Consider the following 18,760-nt stretch of genomic DNA (forward strand, 5'->3'; position numbering starts at 1 on the left):
ATACCCAGTAATGGGATGGCTGGGTCATATGGTACATCTAGTTCTAGATCCTTGAGGAATCGCCATACTGTTTTCCATAATGGTTGAACTAGTTTACAATCCCACCAACAGTGTAAAAGTGTTCCTATTTCTCCACATCCTCTCCAGCACCTGTTGTTTCCTGACTTTTTAATGATCGCCATTCTAACTGGTGTGAGATGGTATCTCATTGTGCTTTTGATTTGCATTTCTCTGATGGCCAGTGATGATGAGCATTTTTTCATGTGTCTGTTGGCTGTATGAATGTCTTCTTTTGAGAAATGTCTGTTCATATCCTTTGCCCACTTTTTGATGGGGTTGTTTGTTTGTTTCTTGTAAATTTGTTTGAGTTCTTTGTAGGTTCTGGATATTAGCCCTTTGTCAGATGAGTAGATTGCAAAAATTTTCTCCCATTCTGTAGGTTGCCTGCTCACTCTGATGGTAGTTTCTTTTGCTGTGCAGAAGCTCTTTAATTTAATGAGATCCCATTTGTCAATTTTGGCTTTTGCTGCCGTTGCTTTTGGTGTTTTAGACATGAAGTCTTTGCCCATGCCTATGTCCTGAATGGTACTACCTAGGTTTTCCTCTAGGATTTTTATGGTATTAGGTCTAACATTTAAGTCTCTAATCCATCTTGAATTAATTTTCGTATAAGGAGTAAGGAAAGGATCCAGTTTCAGCTTTCTACTTATGGCTAGCCAATTTTCCCAGCACCATTTATTAAATAGGGAATCCTTTCCCCATTTCTTGTTTCTCTCAGGTTTGTCAAAGATCAGATGGCTGTAGATGTGTGGTATTATTTCTGAGGACTCTGTTCTGTTCCATTGGTCTATATCTCTGTTTTGGTACCAGTACCATGCTGTTTTGGTTACTGTAGCCTTGTAGTATAGTTTGAAGTCAGGTAGCGTGATGCCTCCAGCTTTGTTCTTTTGACTTAGGATTGTCTTGGAGATGTGGGCTCTTCTTTGGTTCCATATGAACTTTAAAGCAGTTTTTTCCAATTCTGTGAAGAAACTCATTGGTAGCTTGATGGGGATGGCATTGAATCTATAAATTACCTTGGGCAGTATGGCCATTTTCACGATATTGATTCTTCCTATCCATGAGCATGGTATGTTCTTCCATTTGTTTGTGTCCTCTTTGATTTCACTGAGCAGTGGTTTGTAGTTCTCCTTGAAGAGGTCCTTTACATCCCTTGTAAGTTGGATTCCTAGGTATTTTATTCTCTTTGAAGCAATTGTGAATGGAAGTTCATTCCTGATCTGGCTCTCTGTTTGTCTGTTACTGGTGTATAAGAATGCTTGTGATTTTTGCACATTAATTTTGTATCCTGAGACTTTGCTGAAGTTGCTTATCAGCTTAAGGAGATTTTGGGCTGAGACAATGGGGTTTTCTAAATATACAATCATGTCATCTGCAAACAGGGACAGTTTGACTTCTTCTTTTCCTAACTGAATACCCTTGATTTCTTTCTCTTGCCTAATTGCCCTAGCCAGAACTTCCAACACTATGTTGAATAGGAGTGGTGAGAGAGGGCATCCCTGTCTTGTGCCAGTTTTCAAAGGGAATTTTTCCAGTTTTTGCCCATTCAGTATGATATTGGCTGTGGGTTTGTCATAAATAGCTCTTATTATTTTGAGGTATGTTCCATCAATACCGAATTTATTGAGCGTTTTTAGCATGAAGGGCTGTTGAATTTTGTCAAAAGCCTTTTCTGCATCAATTGAGATAATCATGTGGTTCTTGTCTTTGGTTGTGTTTATATGCTGGATTATGTTTATTGATTTGCGAATGTTGAACCAGCCTTGCATCCCAGGGATGAAGCCCACTTGATCATGGTGGATAAGCTTTTTGATGTGTTGCTGAATCCGGTTTGCCAGTATTTTATTGAGGATTTTTGCATCGATGTTCATCAGGGATATTGGTCTACAATTCTCTTTTTTTGTTGTGTCTCTGCCAGGCTTTGGTATCAGGATGATGTTGGCCTCATAAAATGAGTTAGGGAGGATTCCCTCTTTTTCTATTGATTGGAATAGTTTCAGAAGGAAAGGTACCAACTCCTCCTTGTACCTCTGGTAGAATTCAGCTGTGAATCCATCTGGTCCTGGACTTTTTTTGGTTGGTAGGCTATTAATTATTGCCTCAATTTCAGAGCCTGCTATTGGTCTATTCAGGGATTCCACTTCTTCCTGGTTTAGACTTGGAAGAGTGTAAGTGTCCAGGAAATTATCCATTTCTTCTAGATTTTCCAGTTTATTTGCGTAGGTGTTTATAGTATTCTCTGATGGTAGTTTGTATTTCTGTGGGGTCGGTGGTGATATCCCCTTTATCATTTTTAATTGCATCAATTTGATTCTTCTCTCTTTTCTTCTTTATTAGTCTTGCTAGTGGTCTGTCAATTTTGTTGATCTTTTCAAAAAACCAACTCCTGGATTCATTGATTTTTTGGAGAGTTTTTTGTGTCTCTATCTCCTTCAGTTCTGCTCTGATCTTAGTTATTTCTAGCCTTCTGCTGGCTTTTGAATGTGTTTGCTCTTGCTTCTCTAGTTCTTTTAATTGTGATGTCAGAGTGTCAATTTTAGATCTTTCCTGCTTTCTCTTGTGGGCATTTAGTGCCATAAATTTCCCTCTACACACTGCTTTAAATGTGTCCCAGAGATTCTGGTATGTTGTATCTTTGTTCTCATTGGTTTCAAAGAACATCTTTATTTCTGCCTTCATTTCGTTATGTACCCAGTAGTCATTCAGGAGCAGGTTGTTCAGTTTCCATGTAGTTGAGCGGTTTTGATTGAGTTTCTTAGTCCTGAGTTCTAGTTTGATTGCACTGTGGTCTGAGAGACAGTTTGTTATAATTTCTGTTCTTGTACATTTGCTGAGGAGTGCTTTACTTCCAATTACGTGGTCGATTTTGGAGTAAGTACGATGTGGTGCTGAGAAGAATGTATATTCTGTTGATTTGGGGTGGAGAGTTCTATAGATGTCTATTAGGTCTGCTTGCTGCAGAGATGAGTTCAATTCCTGGATATCCTTGTTAACTTTCTGTCTCGTTGATCTGTCTAATGTTGACAGTGGAGTGTTGAAGTCTCCCATTATTATTGTATGGGAGTCTAAGTCTCTTTGTCAGTCTCTAAGGACTTGCTTTATGAATCTGGGTGCTCCTGTATTGGGTGCATATATATTTAGGATAGTTAGCTCTTCCTGTTGAATTGATCCCTTTACCATTATGTAATGGCCTTCTTTGTCTCTTTTGATCTTTGATGGTTTAAAGTCTGTTTTATCAGAGAGTAGTATTGCAACCCCCGCTTTTTTTTGTTCTCCATTTGCTTGGTAAATCTTCCTCCATCCCTTTATTTTGAGCCTATGTATGTCTCTGCGTGTGAGATGGGTCTCCTGAATACAGCAGACTGGGTCTTGACTCTTTATCCAGTTTGCCAGTCTGTGTCTTTTAATTGGAGCATTTAGTCCATTTACATTTAAGGTTAAGATTGTTATGTGTGAACTTGATCCTGCCATTATGATATTAACTGGTTATTTTGCTCATTAGTTGATGCAGTTTCTTCCTAGCCTCGATGGTCTTTACATTTTGGCATATTTTTGCAATGGCTGGTACCGGTTGTTCCTTTCCATGTTTAGTGCTTCCTTCAGGGTCTCTTGTAAGGCAGGCCTAGTGGTGACAAAATCTCTAAGCATTTGCTTATCTGTAAAGGATTTTATTTCTCCTTCACTTATGAAACTTAGTTTGGCTGGATATGAAATTCTGGGTTGAAAATTCTTTTCTTTAAGAATGTTGAATATTGGCCCCCACTCTATTCTGGCTTGGAGAGGTTCTGCTGAGAGATCTGCTGTTAGTCTGATGGGCTTCCCTTTGTGGGTAACCCGACCTTTCTCTCTGGCTGCCCTTAAGATTTTTTCCTTCATTTCAACTTTGGTGAATCTGGCAATTATGTGTCTTGGAGTTGCTCTTCTCAAGGAGTATCTTTGTGGTGTTCTCTGTATTTCCTGGATTTGAATGTTGGCCTGCCCTACTAGGTTGGGGAAGTTCTCCTGGATGATATCCTGAAGAGTGTTTTCCAACTTGGTTCCATTTTCCCCCTCACTTTCAGGCACCCCAATCAGACGTAAATTTGGTCTTTTTACATAATCCCATACTTCTTGCAGGCTTTGTGCATTTCTTTTTCTTCTTTTTTCTTTTGGTTTCTCTTCTCGCTTCATTTCATTCATTTGATCCTCAATCGCAGATACTCTTTCTTCCAGTTGATCGAGTTGGTTACTGAAGCTTGTGCATTTGTCACGTATTTCTCGTGTCATGGTTTTCATCTCTTTCATTTCGTTTATGACCTTCTCTGCATTAATTACTCTAGCCATCAATTCTTCCACTTTTTTTTCAAGATTTTTAGTTTCTTTGCGCTGGGTGCGTAATTCCTCCTTTAGCTCTGAGAAATTTGATGGACTGAAGCCTTCTTCTCTCATCTCGTCAAAGTCATTCTCTGTCCAGCTTTGATCCGTTGCTGGCGATGAGCTGCGCTCCTTTGCCGGGGGAGATGCACTCTTATTTTTTGAATTTCCAGCTTTTCTGCCCTGCTTTTTCCCCATCTTTGTGGTTTTATCTGCCTCTGGTCTTTGATGATGGTGATGTACTGATGGGGTTTTGGTGTAGGTGTCCTTCCTGTTTGATAGTTTTCCTTCTAACAGTCAGGACCCTCAGCTGTAGGTCTGTTGGAGATTGCTTGAGGTCCACTCCAGACCCTGTTTGCCTGGGTATCAGCAGCAGAGGCTGCAGAAGATAGAATATTTCTGAACAGCGAGTGTACCTGTCTGATTCTTGCTTTGGAAGCTTCCTCTCAGGGGTGTACTCCACCCTGTGAGGTGTGGGGTGTCAGACTGCCCCTAGTGGGGGATGTCTCCCAGTTAGGCTACTCAGGGGTCAGGGACCCACTTGAGCAGGGAGTCTGTCCCTTCTCAGATCTCAACCTCCGTGTTGGGAGATCCACTGCTCTCTTCAAAGCTGTCAGACAGAGTCGTTTGCGTCTGCAGAGGTTTCGGCTGTGTTTGTTATTGCCCTGTCCCCAGAGGTGGAGTCTACAGAGACAGGCAGGTTTCCTTGAGCTGCTGTGAGCTCCACCCAGTTTGAGCTTCCCAGCAGCTTTGTTTACCTACTTAAGCCTCAGCAATGGCGGGCGCCCCTCCCCCAGCCTCGCTGCTGCCTTGCCGGTAGATCAGACTGCTGTGCTAGCAATGAGGGAGGCTCCGTGGGTGTGGGACCCTCCCGGCCAGGTGTGGGATATGATCTCCTGGTGTGCCTGTTTGCTTAAAGCGCAGTATTGGGGTGGGAGTTACCCGATTTTCCAGGTGTTGTGTGTCTCAGTTCCCCTGGCTAGGAAAAGGGATTCCCTTCCCCCTTGCGCTTCCCAGGTGAGGTGATGCCTCGCCGTGCTTCAGCTCTTGCTGGTCAGGCTGCAGCAGCTGACCAGCACCGATCGTCTGGCACTCCCCAGTGAGATGAACCCAGTACCTCAGTTGAAAATGCAGAAATCACCGGTCTTCTGTGTCGCTGGTGCTGGGAGTTGGAGACTGGAGCTGTTCCTATTCGGCCATCTTGCTCCGCCCCTCTAAGTTGTAATTTATTGAGAGAGCATTCTAAATTGGAATTATCGTAAGTGTGTGGGAAGCCTATTGATTAGAAAGAGAGAAAATTGGGGTATATACCTAAGAAATTGTGCCAATCTCTGTATGTATAGTTTTCTCTGTGTGTACACACTAGATGATTGAGCTAGCAAGAGTAGAGTCTGAAATCTTGATATTGCCTCAATGTTTATTCCTTGTATTATTCTCCTAAAGTGTTAATGCCAATTTTAAAGAGTTCTAGCTGGCTCTGAATGGGCAAGAGGAACAGAGGAAAGGTATTATCATCAAAACTTACGGAAGCTCTTTAAAGAAGGGGGGGTGCAGACTTGACGAACCCTGAGCAATGGCTGTATCCATGGCCTTGGCAGTCAAATAAGGAACTTCCTCCAAGGGGAAGGAATTACCCTTTTCCAGCTAAATAATTACTCATAGATTTGTCGACTATATTTTTAAAGCACATATATCCTTTTGAAGTTAGGATTATTAAACATAATTTAAGAAAAGCATTTATAGCATTGGTGATATAATTTCAGTTCCACTGTAAAGTATATGCAGGAATTATTTTTTCTCCTTTATTTTGACTGTGTGTGTTTTAAAGAAACCTGCTTTTGATGTAGCTTTGGCATTTTATTCTGTTTGTCCTATTCTAAAATAACCCTGTATTAAAATTTCTCTTTATATTCTAGACAAATTACTTTGACCTTATCAAATTAGAAATAAAATTATGAGAAACCAAAGAAGTACATTATACATTTGGATGGAAACCATATATCCCTCCAGGTCTTCAAAGTAAAAAGCATACAGTCCATGCTGCAAAAGACACGTAGTATTTCTATTTATAAGCTTAATTTATTCACTTTTATCATATTTCCTCTATGTAGTACTTGACAAATTTTTATCAGAAGGTGGTTTTTCCTTTTCTTAAACTGTGAATGAAGAGCATCCATTTTAAGCAGCATGATTATGGAGCCTCTGCTTAGCACTACTCTCAGAAAACAAATCGGAGATGAAATTTGAGAAAGTGTGGGAGAGGAACTGGAATATAAACCTGAAGCTAAAGAGCTACAGAAATGATTTTGTGACTTTCGAAAAACTCAAATGGAAGCAATGTTTGGTACTTATATATGCTCATGAACAATTAGCAGAAAAAAACTATTTTCATTTTAGCAACAAATAAAAAATAGTGCTACAATGGGCCATGAGCTAGCAATGGTTGTTGACAGTATTATTATTAGTAATAATGAGATTATAATCATCATGTGCTATCATGTGCTCTTTTACCTAAAATATCTAGTTTATGACTCATAGATAATTCGAGAATTTTTCTTTTTTCTTTCTTTGAGATATGGCCTCACTCTGTCACCCAGGCTGGACTACAGTGGCCCAATCTTGGCTCACTGCAACCTCCACCTTCCAGGCTCAAGTGATCCTTCCACCTCAGCCTCCCGAATAGCTGGAACTACAGGCACACGCCACATGGCCTGCTAATTTTTGTATTTTCTGTAGAGCGAGGGTTTCACCATGTTGCCCAAGCTGGTCTTGAACTTCTCAGCTCAAGCAATCCACCCTCCACTGCTTCCTAAAGTGCTGGGATTACAGGTGTGAGCCATTGTGCCTGGCCCAGAATCTCTTAATAGTGTCAAATTTCCTCAATATCCTTCAACGTTTCAAAAAACCTATCAAAACTTAGCAACACTAAAAAGTTTCTATTTTTACACTATTCGATCATCTGGTGGTGGTAATATTTTTAAAAATGACCTCACAATCAATGAATATTGACAGACTGAACAATATTACTTCAATTCTGTTATTTAGAGTTGCTAGTCATGAACATGCAGTATAAATCGTTATGAGACATTAGAAACTCTTGTTAAACTAGAGAACGGTATAGTAAGTAAACACCATTAGAAACAAACACCTCAGTTTTGTCAAACCCTGAGATTTTACTCACTGTACTTTCCTCCTTTGTGATATTAGCCAAATGTCCTAAAAGCTACTGATAACCTGATAAGCCAAATCTGTTAATATAGACTCTAAATCTATAACAAGTCTCAAGAAACTGGAGGGATGCTAGCCATTCAAAAGCCTTCTGTAGAACAAGTTAATCTATTAGTTAGTTATTGGGATAAAAGGCAAGGTTACAGATAAGAAGTTGGGAGACCTGGGTTGTACCTTAGCATTTTCTCCAGTTGTTACACCAGTGTGGAAAAGTTCCTTAATAACTTGAACTGTTCAGTTTATTTTAATATTTCATATTTATATATTTCTGAGATAGGATCTTACTCTGTTGTCCAGGCTGGAGTGCAGTGGTGTGATGTTGGCTCACTGCAACCTCCTCCTCCCAGGTTCAAGCAATTCTCGTGCTCCGGCCTTCCGAGAAACTGGGACTACAGGCATGAGCCACCACACCCAGTTAATTTTTGTATTTTTAGCAGATGAGGTTTTTACCACGTTGCCCAGACTGGTCTCGAACTCCTGGTCTCAAGTGATGGGTCACCCTTGGGCTCCCAAAATGCAGGGATTACAGGTGTGTGCCACTGCACTCGGCCTCTTTGATTTAAAAAATATGATTGGTCTGAAACATTTCTGAGCTCCTTCCCAGTTTCAAAGTTCTACAATTACAAGAGTATTCTGAAGTGATGGAAGGCAATCTCACACCTACCATTCTGTTCCCGCTGCACTCCTGCTGCCAGAAGGTCGGGCTCCCCAAGGCTGATGTCATTGAGCCTGGTCCCCAGACACTCCATGCAGAGGTGCTTGCACCACTCCTCGGCCTCCAGCTCTGAAAGTAACCACAACATCACCAGTCAAGCAATGCTCCCTAGGAATGATGGAAGAAGAATGTGCCCTTAACCATTTTCCCAGGTAACTGGCAAGAGTTAAGAACCTGCCTTTAAAAAACAACAAAAAACTGTATTTAGGAAGTGAAAATAAGTCTCAAAAATTATTTCCCACTCTTTGACATTATATTTTTAAGTGGTTTATCTTATTTGTAGGACTTTACCTTATTTACAAATAATAGTCTGAGAATATTTGTTTCCTATATAGCATAGTTCAGATTGATTTTATTTGGGGAGGAAAATTAAAATAATAGCCAGGTTTAGTTACCTGGCTAACTCATATATACTACAAACCATCATGCTTTACATTATATATATATATATATATATATATATATATATATATATATATATATACACACACACACACATGCACACACACACATAATATATACACATATATATACTTCAAAACATGCTTTACATGTAAATACATTTAATTTTATGTCAATGTAAAAAAATTAAGTAAATATAAAATAAAAAATATATAAGTGAATAGTTGAAACAATATCAGGATAGATTAAACAAATGAACGTTTTCCTGAAAGTGACTTAGATTTGAGTTTGAAGATCTGATCCCCAAGTCATTCTGAATTGTAATGGATCATAAATTAGCTCTAGAATGTGATTTTTCTCTGTAAATGATACAAATTAGGCTATTTTTTTTAAAACATTGGGGTAGAATCTTAAAAGTATGTCTTCTCTTTGGGAAATTCCAATTACCTAAGACGTTGATTAGATCATTGCTTTTTTGTTTTTGTTTTTAACTATGATTACTTCCCAATTTCTTTATAATCACATTTTCCTCTTGCTTAAAACATTATAATGTTATATCAACACAAAATCCTGTCATATCTAAAGTTTTCACAGGCTTTCATAAACGTAAATGAATTTGACTTTGGTGTAAGCCCTGTGTGAGTGAGGTAGCCAAGGGTTAGGGTCATACCTGTGCCTCAAATCATTGGTCAGCACCAAAACAGAATTGGAAATCAGCCAAGTCTCCCAGCTATTTTACTATGCAGAAATTTGAAAAGGGATCTCAGGTTTAATATTTTAGGCCAAGCTCCAATATCACTGTACAGAAATTGGATAAGAACTTTCCACTGACATCTGCCCAGAGAAGTTTCTGACTTTTCCATACAGCATAAATCTGTACTAGAACAGTTTAATATGGATTCTCTGTAAATCTCTTGTTGCTCTCTGTGGATGACACCTCACCCTTTGCCTTGGCATTTTAAACTCCCCATAAAAAGCTATCTGTGACAGATTTTCTTGACTTTAGGGATCTGAATACCAAAACTAGGCTCTCCTTGACGGTCAACACCATCAAATTGGGGTAATGTTTTCTTTCTGAGCTTAGTCACGCTGCCTTTGCAGCAAAAATAAGTTGCATCAATGAGATGTGAAGACACATTTGTCATTTATTTTTAGTTTTTCCAAGACCATGACATACTTTTAAAAATAAAGAAAAAAGGACATGCAGTTCCCCATGGGATCCTATTCTAATAAAAACAATAGTTCCAACGTTCCCATCATGAAAAGCATGTTTTTAATCTATGAAAGCACAGTTTGCATGTAGGAAGGACCATCCCCTCACTGGTGTAAGGCACACTATCAAACCATGTCAAGGATCAGGAAATTTTCAAGAGGGCCTGGCTCCCTCACTTGGGTAGAGTCAGAGGCCTGGGATATAGCTGCTCAGGCATTTCCTTAGGAACCCAGAAAATAATCCTTTCCAACCACAAGGCTGCCAATATAATAAATGCACCATTTGCTGAGGCGATGGCTTACTAAAAATAACAAAAACAAAAACCAAAAAAAACAAACCTTTTTTCTTCTAGGAAGCAAATGCCAGATTTCAAAGAAAAATTTTATAGGAGCAACAAAAGCATATATTGAATGTGATTTTATTAGATACATAAGTATTTATAAAATGTATAAAAGATTTAAAAGATTTTCTAGCAATCAACGAAAATATTTTAGGTTAAACCAATTTACATGCTATGTATCAAGAAATGTTTGAAATTTCTGTCAAGAGAGGCACTATGATTATTGTTTTTCTTCTAAAAATTTTTACTGTTTTAAATTTTTCACAAGACTCCACCATGTAAAAATAATGTAAAGTCACATGCAATTAAAATCTTTCCTACATTATTGTATGTAACAGTATTTCCACTTCTCTACAGATGAAGATGAAAATATCTAATGTGCTATTTGGGGGTAAAAATTAGGTGCCAAAGCACCTTGGTGCCAATGTTCTCCTTAAGCAGTCAGTCAGTGCATGCCCAGACGTTTAAGAAATATATAATTCACTCCTCCTTTGTGTTAAGCCTTTTGTCCTAGGGTTTAACGAGACAAAGAAAGCAATCATACAGTAAAAGGCTTCTATGAAATTGGAGTGGACTCTTTCAAGCAGAACTAAATGCAGAATTTCTGTAAGTGCTGGAACAAAGAAGTCTCCCAGCAGAGCAATGAGAGGTATTCATGGGCTCCTACCAGCAGATAAAGACGTGTTTCGCAGACAGGGCTTCAGCATTTTAGTAGTGTAGTAGCATATAAGGCTAGGAATAGCAAGAATAACAAAAGTAGAGTACATACTGTCGCACTAAAGACTGAACTGTGAACTATTTCAAAGAGAGGAGAGATTCTTCCAATTCTCAGGGCTCATTCCTTTATCAAATATATTGTGAACTCTCTTTATGCCAGGCACTGCGCTAGGAGGTTTTATGAAAAACACACCATTTCTGCTTTCAATAATCAGAGAGTCTAGTGGGATGGGCAGGTGGGTTTAGTATATGGTGCTCTGGAAGGCTGTTGGCCTAGCTAGGTAGAAACTGAGGAACTATGCCAAAGGCTCAGCAGAGTTGAAAGTATCAGGGCAAGCAGAGAGAAATGATGATGTGTGTGTTAGTGAGCAAGTGTGAGTGTATATCTGTGTGAGTATGTGGGTGTGAGTGTGTATAGCAGTGTGTAATGTGTAGGTGTGTGTGCACACAGCAGTTTTGATGCGTGAGTGTGCATATGTACTCATGTTTGTGAGTGTATGAGTGTGCGTTGGAGGAGTCTGGGAGGAGTGAGGAAGTTGCCTGAGGCAGAGAGGGAAAGACATTTGCAGGGTAGCAAGAGTGACATCCCGTAACAGCTGGGGACAGCTCTGAGTTCATGTAGAAAAATGTGAGAAATGGTATTAGTTCATTCTCTTCATGATTTTCTAGTATTTGGCTCAATTAGATCAGTCCTAAAACTTCACCTAATAAGTATTAACCTTTGTACTCTGTATACTTGGAACTAACAGTTTTGCTGCAGATAAGCTGAATTTCGTTGACTTTTAGACAAAGCTTTGGTTTTATAAATCTGTTTTTGATAGTCACCACCTTTCAAATATTACAACTGTGCTTTTTAATTCTTCTTTCTTAGGCAAGCTCTATGTATTGAAGTCTTTTAATCTTTTATTGTATGTTAATTTTTTATCACTATTTAATTGGTGTTTTTCTCTAAATTATCTTTCACCTTTCATTTTTATATTTTTTTACAGAACTGAGATTCAATACAAATGTAATAATCTGAACCCACCCACTGCATTTTAAAATGTTTATTTTCCCATAGACTGAGTGCCTTTTGTAATTTGCTTTATCTTTCAAACTTTTTAGTCTACGCATAATGTGTAACTAATTAAATTTCATTATGGGAGAATAAAGACATTAAAGTGTTCTATAAAGTTTTCTATTTTTCTCTTCATGATGAAGTGCTTTTTCATTAAGACGCCTTTTTCAGATAGCTTGCAGCTATGTTCAAATTTTTAATTGAGTAAATAACTTTTTCTCTGGACTAGAAACACATAATGTTTTCATTATGTAGAGGATTAGTTAAATGAAGAAATTTGGTAATTTCCAAAAGGAAAATTGAAAGGCATTTGGGAATTCTAAGACAAATGGAGACTAGAGATTAAATTAAACGGTGAATTATGTGACAAATGGGTTGATTGATGGGACAGAAAATGATGGGAGTCCAAAACCAATTCAGTCAGACTGGCTCCTCCCTGTGTTTCAGCGTCTTGCCATTTCTCCACAGAATTCTGGGGAAAGTATGGTGTCTTACAATACAGTGACATGTATTGTAAGTGACATGTATTGACATGATGCAGTGCTATTTTTAATTCTGATTCAAAGGAATCAGAAGAGGTATTTAAATAGAAGGCCTTTAATAAATGCCTATTGACTAAATAATTAGATTCAAGCTTTATTGCTTTCACTAAATTTAGTCCTTAACATAATGACATTAAAGTTAAATGATCCAAAATGAGCTGTATTTGACAACAGAGTGAAAAAGTTTTCATCATATATATACAGAAAACATGCCATCAGCTCAAAATTACACAGCAGAATTAAAAATAGCACTGCATCACTTTCATGTTATTTTATTCGAAGATGCAAGTAAGACTTTTTTGTGTTAAAATAATAAATCATTGTATCTAGTTCCCACTGGAGTTAGCTTTTATTAATAATCTTTGGAAAATGTAGACAAAATAATCCTGTTTTGTCTTCAGCATAAGCACAAATTCTTAATTCTATCTAATTATGTTCTGTGCAGATTTGCTATGATTTGATGATAAAGGTTGTTTTCATATTTATTAACATCTTAAATACATGCTTTGCCATAAAGTGAAGAAAAATGTTTCCCTTAGAGCCTTTTGCTTGGAGAATATAACACTCTCCCTTATTGTCATTTAAAATTTTTGGAACTATTAAAACATAAGACATTTTGGCGATGCTTTCATTCTTAAACTGGCGTGACTTTCTACTTAGCTGGCCTTGCTGATGTTCTATGGACTTTTGCTTCCCCACGCTCCCCCTTTCTTTTTTTAATAGTAGGAAGACAAGAAACCAGTTAAAACCTAAACACCGCCGGGCACGGTGGCTCATGCCTATAATCACAGCATTTTGGGAGGCCGAGGCGGGCGGATCACTTGAGATCAGGAGTTTGAGACCAGCCTGGCCAACATGGCGAAACCCGTCTCTACTAAAAATATAAAATTAGCCGCGTGTGGTGGTGCGCGCCTGTAATCCCAGCTACAGGCATGAGGCAGGAGAATCGCTTGAACCCAGGAGGTGGAGGTTGTGGTGAGCCGAGATCGCGCCATTGCACTCTCGCCTGGGCAACAAGAGCGAAACTCCATCAAAACAAAACAAACAAAACCACCTAAACACTTGCTTCAGCAAGGATCAAAAGCATGGATCTCTGGTTAGCCTACAGGAACAAGCTTTTTCTGTTGAAGTCAGATTTGTAGAGCTGACCAGTGTAGAGATGGGGGAACGATTAGTTTTCTAAGTAGGAAGTGCATTTATTTCCTTTCAGTGAAGTGCCCCTTATTTGCTCCCTTCCACAAAGTTTACTGATATCTAACAGTCCTTTAAAATGTGGTTCAAATATGGCCTTCTTAGTTTAGCTCTTCAGACCCATGTTTGGATGTGACACCTTTCCTCTACATTTCCTGACACTATACAGAATTTTATCATAGCCCCTGAGTATCAGATGAGATTAGGTGCATTCAGGGTGGTACCGCCGCAGACGCCCCTAAGTATCAGTGAGCTGTTGTTCTGCCTTTCCTAGTCAACTTTAAGAAATTGGAGTGCAGGAAACATACTTGATCTAGTCACCCTTTACCCTAGAACCGCACCTGGATATGGAAACCAATACATAAATATGGAACAATTAAGTATATATAATTTGCAATTTATTCCCAGAAATTCAAAACAAATTCTAAAGCCAAATGCAAATAATTTGGTGAGTAGTCTCTTGGAGGATATTTTGAGGTCTCTATTGCCTCCATTTAAGTGGAGTTTATAAGTCTTGCTTAGCTAGATAAAATACATCTTTAGATTAGAAAGAGAAACACAGCACTACCTGACATGGTTCTCTATTGAACTTAGGTAATGATAAAATATTATTCAAAAATGGTTTATTTTATTGGCTATTTTTTCTTTCAACCTCATTAGATTTATGCAACCTGAAGCTTTTGCATAAACTTTTAGTTTTATTTGTGATCAGCACTTGATTAAATTTGTATTTTTTATATAGATGTGACAGTGGAATCTTAGAAAAGGTCAATTTAGAGCCAAGGAAATGTGTTACCACCTAACTGCATCTTTGATGCCGATAATCATAACTTGTTTTCCTTGATTTAATATCAGTTTGATATATCAACTTTCTGAACTCAATAGAAAAAACCTTATTTTGCTACTTTTATGAATTGAAGGAGTGAGGTTAGGCTTTCAAACATGGCTAAAGAGAAAATCGCCCCTACCTATTTTCCAAAGTAACAAATGACAAATAGCAGCAATTGATAGAACAATCAAATGTGCTGCTTTTTTGCCTGATGAGAATTCATTGTAAAATTCTTTAACATGGAGGTTAGTAAATGACACAAGAGCTTACAACAATTCAGAGAAAACAAAGAACAGAAATGGACACCAGTAAATGATCTGAAAAGAATGGTGGGGTGTGTGTGTGTGTGGAGGTGGGGGGCAAAGATGGGAACTGGATTTTTTTTTAAATTACGAGCTTAAAAAGGATCCTTTCCACCAACTTGGAAGCTCACCTTGAGGACGAATGCATTTCTGTGATGGAAAGCCAGCATTGGGGTAAATTTTTAATAGATACCAATAGAAAATGTGATGCAGAGGCCGGGCGTGGTAGCTCATGCCTGTAATTCCAGCACTTTGGGAGGCCAAGGTGGGAGGATCATGAGGTCAAGAGATTGAGACCATCCTAGCCAACATGGTGAAATCCTGTCTCTACTAAAAATACAAAAATTAACTGGGCATGGTGCCATGCACCTATAATCCCAGCTACTTGGGAGGCTGAGGCAAGAGAATCCCTTGAACCTGGGAGTTGCAGGTTGCAGTGAGCCAAGATCACATTACTGCACGCCAGCCTGGTGACAGTGAGACTCCATCTCAAAAAAAAAAAAAAAAAAAAAATTTGATGCACAAGTTTTTTACGTTTCCCAAGAATGTAATAATCAAGCAGACAACTTTTTGAGGAAGAGCTGCTATCAAGACCCTTTATCTTAGTCATACTTTCCTAAGATCCCAAAGGCAATTGCTTTCTGTGCAACTCCCCTGAGGTGGTTGGCAGTTGAGAGAGAGACAGGAAGAGCTGTGTGCAGGAAATGGGTATCTAAACCAGAAGTCTGAAATCATACAGAGCTCTAAAACTGTTTCTCTATACACAGCCAAACTTGTTGCAAAAACATTTTGACATTAGTCCCTATTGAACATGGAACTGAATTTGGCCAAATGACACCAACAAATCTGAAAGTGTATTTATCCCAGAGCTTCCTGAAAGGAAGGAAAATCAAGTTGATAACAATAAATAAATACATGAATAAATAAATAAGTTGAAAAAAATTAACTTGATTTTCTTCTGAGGAGGATGAGTGCTGGACTTCTGTCCTTCAGAACTATAAGATAATAAAATTTGTGATGGTGCTTTCTGCTGCTGTGTGTGGCAATTTGTTATGTCAGTAATAAAACACCAAAACAAATATAAAGGCCAAATATTTTATTCCATTCTAATAGGAAAGCTTCCAAGCATGCAGATTAATGGGATGTGATCTATGAAAACAATTAGAAATATATATAAGGAATATAGTGTGATTAAATATACTTGAAGGTTAAGAAATTAAATAGGAATTTCCTGGTGATTAACATGAAGGGGGAAAAAAAATCTCAAGGCAGATAATGCTGATCTGCTAAAAGCCAACTGAGAAGAAGTGCAGGAGGGTCAGAGGGAGGGTGCGGGAAGGGACTGAGGGAGAGTTGGAGCAACCACCAGAAAGATTAGATTCACCAGTAACCTGAAAGTACTGAAAATGTATGAAGGAAGAGATTTCGAAGGACATTGAGTATAAAGGACGGGTGTTATAAAAGGCCAAGCCTGTGATTTAAAAAAACACATTGGGTTTAGAGGAGCAAGTCTTCCAGTTGTATAGCTTACATCATGAAATACTATGCAGCCATAAAAAGAACAAAATAATGTCCTTTGTAGCAGTATGGATGCAGCTGGAGGCTAATATCCTATTAGAATTAATATTAATGCAGAAACAGATAACCAAATATTGCATGTTCTCACTTTTAAGTGGGAGCTGAACATGAAGTGTACACATGGACGCTAAGGAGGGAACAACAGATGCCAGGCCCTACTTGAGGGTGGAGAGTGGGAGGGAGGGAAAGGATCAAAAAATCACCTGTCAGGTACTTTGCTCATTATCTGGGTGACAAAATAATCTGCAATTTACCCATGTAACCTGCACATGTACTCCCCCGAACCTAAAATAAAAGTTAAAGAAAAAAAGCAAAGAGAGAGGAAGAAACACCCTTTAGCAATTGGGCGGTAGAGAGAGAGAAAAAAAAGAAGGTTTAGGGTCCTGTAAGTAAAATGGTGCCACAGTATCAGGGAACAGACAATCTCTATCACAAAAGGCAAGCAAACAAAACCCCACCACATTCCCTGGGCCTTATTAAAATAACAGAAAAGGGCAGTATGAAACTAGGACTTTTTTCATTGACTAAATACTTTTAATTACAAACTCTGTTAACTATGGAGTAGGCAGATGCTGTGTTTTAACCTTTTTTGTTCAAATATTTAATTTCGTAGAGATTGAGATATACATTTTATGTGTTTATCACGTACAACATGATGCTTTGAGTCACATACATTGTGGAATGATCAAATCCAGGCAAACAACAAACTAGGACTCTTATACATCATCCAACATCACAAAAAACAGCAAAGAAAATAAAATCCATAGAGAACAACTGCAGAAATTCAAGACCAGAAAATTCACACAAATTCAAATAAGTTAAGGAAATAAACTCCTACCACACCTCAATCCCCAAAAGTAACATAAAGCAGAAGAAAACTATGAGTACACTCCAAAAATAGTTGAATGTGCTCAATCATTGAGGGTGTAAAATATAAACTTGAATCAAAAATTCATAAACTAAGAATGGAAATGAACAAAAACTGTAAGAAAAATGAAAAGAATGGCATGAATTAGAAAAAGTGGAAAAAGACAAACCTAGGAATGAAAAATAAAGTACAAGGTACGTAAGGTAGAATAGTCAAATGAACACTAAGAGACATTGAGTAAAATACGAAAATAAAGTTGTCACTAAACAAGAAGTAAAAAGGGTTGAGGAGAAGCAGTGGGAAATGGGTACCAGGAGAAGAGGAATGGTAACTAGGATCAATATAGCAGTGGAGTGGGGAATGGTGGTGAGGAGAATCATTCACATTTAGGATATATTCAGGAAAGCCTATAAGATTTGCAAAGAAGGTATGAGGGAAAGAGAAATTAAAGATGAATACAAAATTTTTAGCCTTTACAACTGGAAAAATGGATTTATCACGTGGTGAGATGAAGATGATGAGAAAAGCAGATTTAGAGGAAAATAACAAGAGCTCAGTTTTAAGAATAATTCTTAGATTCTTATTAGTTATTGAAGTGGATGGATGAAGAGGCAGTTCAATATCTCCTGAGACACTGAGAAATTCAGATCGGACTTATAAATGTGGGAGTCAACAGCATATTGATTCCATTTAAAGTCATGGAACCAAATGAGATCACCAAGAAGTCTGAGTAGGTAGAAAAGAAGACATTTAAGGGCTAAGACCTGAGATACTCCCACAATTCGTTATTTGGGAAACAGAGAGGGAAGGCAACTGAGACATAACAGACATTTAAGGAAGAAGAAACCAGAAAAACGTGCAATATGCTGAAAGCCAAGAACAAAAAATGTTTCAAGGAGGGGGAGTAGCCGACTTTTTCATGCTAGCAAAGCTCAAGTGAAATGAGGTCCAAAAGTTGATCATTAACCTGGAGAGCATTAGCTACCTTAATAAGGAAAGTTTTGTTAGAAAGTTTTTGTTACCTTTTTCTTAAGGTAGCATTAGCTCTCTTATTGTCTTTGTTGGAAGACAAAAGACAGCTTGAATAGGTGCAAGAGAAAACAGGAGAGAAGAGAAACAGAAGTTGGAGTCAGTGCAGACAGTTAAATGTAGACAACTCAATCTAGAAGTTATTTATTTTGTAATTTTTTTTTTAGGTCAAGAAAAATATCTGGCACAATAGCTGCAGAGGGAAGGGACATCAAGAATTCTGCTTGATGCTGAGTTCTAGTAGCATAAAAAGAATATCAGGATGTGCGCAGGGGTGGGAGAAGGAGTTGGAAAGATCGTTATAGAGCCCAATATATTAGATTCTAGAGATGAAAG

General features: G+C 38.2%; 1 protein-coding gene across 1 annotated transcript in view; it reads right to left on the minus strand.

The window, feature by feature from the left end:
* The window catches only part of DOK6 (docking protein 6), a 435,381-nt gene that overhangs the window by 156,777 nt on the left and 259,844 nt on the right, over positions 1 to 18,760 (minus strand). Inside the window, 1 exon segment of the mRNA NM_001266038.1 lies at positions 8,306 to 8,425. Coding sequence (NP_001252967.1) covers positions 8,306 to 8,425 — 120 coding nt within the window.

Source organism: Macaca mulatta, chromosome 18, assembly GCF_049350105.2.
Source record: "Macaca mulatta isolate MMU2019108-1 chromosome 18, T2T-MMU8v2.0, whole genome shotgun sequence".
NCBI classification, from domain to species: Eukaryota; Metazoa; Chordata; class Mammalia; order Primates; family Cercopithecidae; genus Macaca; species Macaca mulatta.